The 4,294-nt window shown below is 38.1% G+C and overlaps 1 protein-coding gene across 1 annotated transcript in view; it reads right to left on the bottom strand.

The window, feature by feature from the left end:
• Nucleotides 1-450: 450 nt before the first annotated feature.
• LOC106476920 (barH-like 1 homeobox protein) overlaps nt 451-4,294 on the bottom strand; it is a gene marked incomplete at its 5' end in the record, with an annotated part of 4,944 nt that continues 1,100 nt past the window's right edge. Inside the window, one exon of the mRNA XM_013937535.2 lies at nt 451-1,393. Coding sequence (XP_013792989.1) covers nt 1,093-1,393 — 301 coding nt within the window. The remainder of the gene's footprint in view (nt 1,394-4,294) is intronic.

Here is a 4,294-nt window from a genome sequence, read left to right as displayed (position 1 = left end):
GTGCTTTCCGTTAATTGGACTAGACAAAAATGAATAAACGTCAGATTTGACGCGTTCCGACTCTAGTCGCCCGGTACACCTAGTATCAATGGTTTCAGTCAGCTCTGCTTTTTTTAATGCAGCGGCAGCCACCAAAGGAATACCGGAACGGTGATTTGCTATCATCAGCGACGTTGGAGAGACATTCCGAGCATCTTTACGGACTTGATTTATGTAGTCAAAATTATACAATCTAGAGTGTTTATGTAGTAAATGTTGATTTAATACAATCTGGAATATTGTTCATCCGTGCTGTTAACTTAGTGTGTATCATTTCTGTTCAGATTTTACTTAAAAAGGTTGATTTTTATAGTGATTTTTTTGTTTAAGTTTGTCTTATGATCCTTATTCCAGTTTAGGGTTACAAGACAGATGAATCATGAGAGAGACAGAGACCACTTTAAAAGTCATTACATAGGTTTACTTCATATTCAAAACAGTCACAAAAGTAAATTTAGCAGATGGCACATTTTTTTTACCTCATATACACAACAGTTCCTAAACAAGGAGTTCGCGCTAACACTTCCGGATGTGTCCTAACACTTCCGGATGTGTGTGCTAACACTTCCGGATGTGTGTTAACACTTCCGGATGTGTGTTAACACTTCCGGATGTGTGCTAACACTTCCGGATGTTTTGTCCAATCATAATTTAAACATATGAACAAATAATCTTTAAAAACAGGAAATAAAACTTTGTTGGTGCTTGGGATTTAGACAATTCAACAAAGTTATCCGCGTAATCTTGTTTTTACACCTAGCACTTTGGTTTTTTTTTTAAGTTTCGGAAACTTAGTCGCTAAGCCCACCGTTCCTCTGAACTCACTTTACGAGGCAAACACAGTTTTTGTTTTGGTTTCCCAAACGATAACCTTCAAGAGACAGATGTAGAACTGCCTATAAAATGAGATGTTCTATAGGAACTGGCCTGAATTCAGTACATCAATACTTGAGCTGAACAACCCGCCTCTACTTATTTCATGAAAGCTCTCCAGTTAACAGATTTTTCATAACGATATTTTTAACATAACAAAGTCACTTGATGGTCGGTCAATCACGTACGATGAACACCTCCAAAATAATCAGCGGGCGAAATGTTTCCACCAGGTGTCGCAGCAGTAGCATTAAACACTGCGCTGGAATACACTGGTCTTTGAATGGCTGCTGCTGCTGCTGCCGCCTGGCGGTACTGATAGTCTAAATTAGCAGCGTAGCCAAGTGAAGGGTGTCCAGAGAGGCTAGCGTAGTGGGCTATCCAATATGGGGACGTTTGGAGCATTCGTTGGACAGCTGCATAATTACCAGCCTCAGCTAGGAGTTCCAGACCAACAGCTGTTTGTCGTTTCCATTTTGTCCTGGAGAGGAAACAGTCAAAGTTATCAGTACATCAGGAGATGATAATTGTCTAATCATGAATTACAGAAACTGGGAAGTGGATCGTTAAGTACACTTTAGGCCTCTGACTGAGAGAACAATCTAAAATGATAGTAAGAAAACAAGTAAACGTTCTGAACATTCCGCTTGGAGCGCATGTCAAACAGAATCGTGGTTACACTATCTGAAGGAGAAACTTAAAACTGATTAAAGTCTGACGTAATATTATTAAACTTGGGTTACTCTCCTACAACTGATTAAAGCGTGACGTAATATTATTAAACTTGAGTTACTCTCCTACAACTGATTAAAGTTACGCCCTGTACGTTACCTCTTCATTCACTATAAAATAAATATTTACTACTACGATAAGGTTGAAATAAAAGCTAGGTTAGAAAAACGAAACGATTTAAAAACAGGATGTTTATAAAACCTGATAATATCATTCAGAATTTGGTGTCGTTCAATGTAAATTTACTTTAACACTGATTGTTTCTCTTTAAGCATATCTAGAGAATGATTAATATAACATTAACATATGACAATAGAAAAAGTCTTTTGTCAGAGAACTGCGGGAAAGACTAATAAATCAATACTATTTATAAATTTAATTGTAACACCAATTATCTGTTATCACATTTTTTTTTTAGTTAAATCAACTTTCCGAAGAACTGGAGAGCCAGCAAACAACAACGACACGAGTTGACGTCAAAACCTTGAAGAAGTCTTACAGGTTGGTTGGGGGCCTCTAGAAATAATACTTCTATTACAGCTATAATTGATAACCTAGTAGCATTGCCCAGCCTTGTGTTAAACGTTTTTTTTTTTTCTTCTCTCTTCCTGGAAATGATGTTGATTGTTTTAGGACCACAGTAGTAGCTTGGAGACAACATCAATGTAAAGAACACAAGACTGGTAGCTAGAAGGCAAATGAAACTCATCAGTTCACTGCTTCTGATCCCGCCGCAACGAAATGGTTAGATGTAGATAAAACACGCTGTTTGTTTGCTATGGCAAGTGTCCCATAGGCGGATCACATAAACGTTTTAATTGTTATGACCGTTGTCTGCAGCCCTCCTGTTTTGTTAGGGCTCCAGTATACATGTATCACGCAATCCTGTCATTTCGCGTCATGCAGCTCGCCACCCGTCTTGATCGTCGGCTCGAGATCAGACAAAGCTCTTCAGATATAACGTTTTAATTGAGCAATAAAAGTCATATTTATCGTAAGTATAATTTTTTTTTCAACATCAATATGATTGATTAGGAAATGTCGATAAGCCTGAAAAATATCACTTAAATATAACTTAACCCCCCTCCCCCCCATTTCTGCCTAAACTTGTTTTTCTGATTCTTTCATTCTTCGATAATTCTAGCCTGTTCTTCTCGACTAAGTTCTGTTTGACGTCACAAATAAAATAAGAAATATTAATATATTTGAGAAGAATCCTGTTTCATTCATCATTTCCGGGGGTATCTTGAAGCCCGTGTAAACATGTCTCAGAATGTCGGAAGATGGAACGAAACGTTATCTAATCAGGAGGTGGCGTTAAATGATGTACCTATCCATTAAAGTATAATTAGTTTTGTTTGGAGCTACTAGAGGGCCATTTGCGCTAGCCGTTCCTAGTTTAGCAGTGATAGACTAGCGGGAAGATAGCTAGTCAACGCCAACTCTTGGGCTACTCTTTTACCAACGAATAGTAGGCTTGACCGTCCCGTTAGACGCCCCCCACGGCTGAAAGGGCGAGAAAGTTCGGTGATGGGGATTTGAACCCTCAGATTGCGAGTCGAGCGCCCTAACAACCGAGCTATGTCAGGCCTGTATGATTAGTTTTCAAGATAACGTCTGGATTTTAAAGGAGAGTATAACTTGTCTTTTGTAATATTAAACATCAAACAAAAACCTAAATCCTAGTACACTGATGTTACACTAGGGATGGTAACACCTCTCGATACTGTCAAGACCGCCTTGCGCTACATTAAGTATATTTTAGTCATTTCTGCGCTTGATGTCTATAAATACCACATTTTCTGGGATTGTTCTTTTAGTCTGCCTGGGTAATTTTTGCCTCCCCCTCAGTAGTGCAGTGAAGTAAGTATCACATAATAGTATTATAACGATACTCTCTGACTCAGGGTGTTATATAGATTATGTTGTTGATATAGAAACGATGTCTCGAAAACAAGGTATATAAAAAAAAACAACCAATGACAGAGATTTAAAGATTCACGTGATCCAAATTCATCTCGGTTAACCTAAGCTGTAAAGTAACTTGTAGACATATTAATTGTTTCTATTTTTTGAAATACATAGTTTAAGATATTCATCTCGAAGTTTCGGTACCCATAGCTCTTCGTTCGTTGTAATCCTTCGATTTATCTTTGTGACAAAAACAAAAATAACGCTCGTTCTCTAGTTGATAAAATAACTGTCTTGTCACAAGAGCTGGTACCATAACTGTCTTGTCACAAGAGCTGGTATCAAACTGTCTTGTCACAAGAGCTGGTACCATAACTGTCTTGTCACAAGAGCTGGTACCATAACTGTCTTGTCACAAGAGCTGGTACCCGCCTTGCGTGTATAACGTTGTCTGTAGTAATGTGGAGACAGAGTTAACGACGTCTGATTCTACTCTTAACAGAGATTGTGACACCACGATTGTCGGTTAATTATGCTACGAAACAAGTATATCCTTAAATTTACTTAACTGTTTAAATGATTACCGATGTTACTAGTGCAGAATATCAGAGGATATCATAACCCACGAACTGTGTTATCTGTGTAGAATATCACTGAATATCATAACCCACGAACTGTGTTATCCGTGTAGAATATCACTGGATATCATAACCCACGAACTGTGTTATTTGTGTTGAAT

The sequence above is a fragment of the Limulus polyphemus genome, unplaced genomic scaffold (genome assembly GCF_000517525.1).
Source record: "Limulus polyphemus unplaced genomic scaffold, Limulus_polyphemus-2.1.2 Scaffold12101, whole genome shotgun sequence".
NCBI lineage: Eukaryota > Metazoa > Arthropoda > Merostomata > Xiphosura > Limulidae > Limulus > Limulus polyphemus.
The sequence above is the reverse complement of the archived record's forward strand: the minus strand, read 5'-3'. Positions and strand labels throughout refer to the sequence as shown.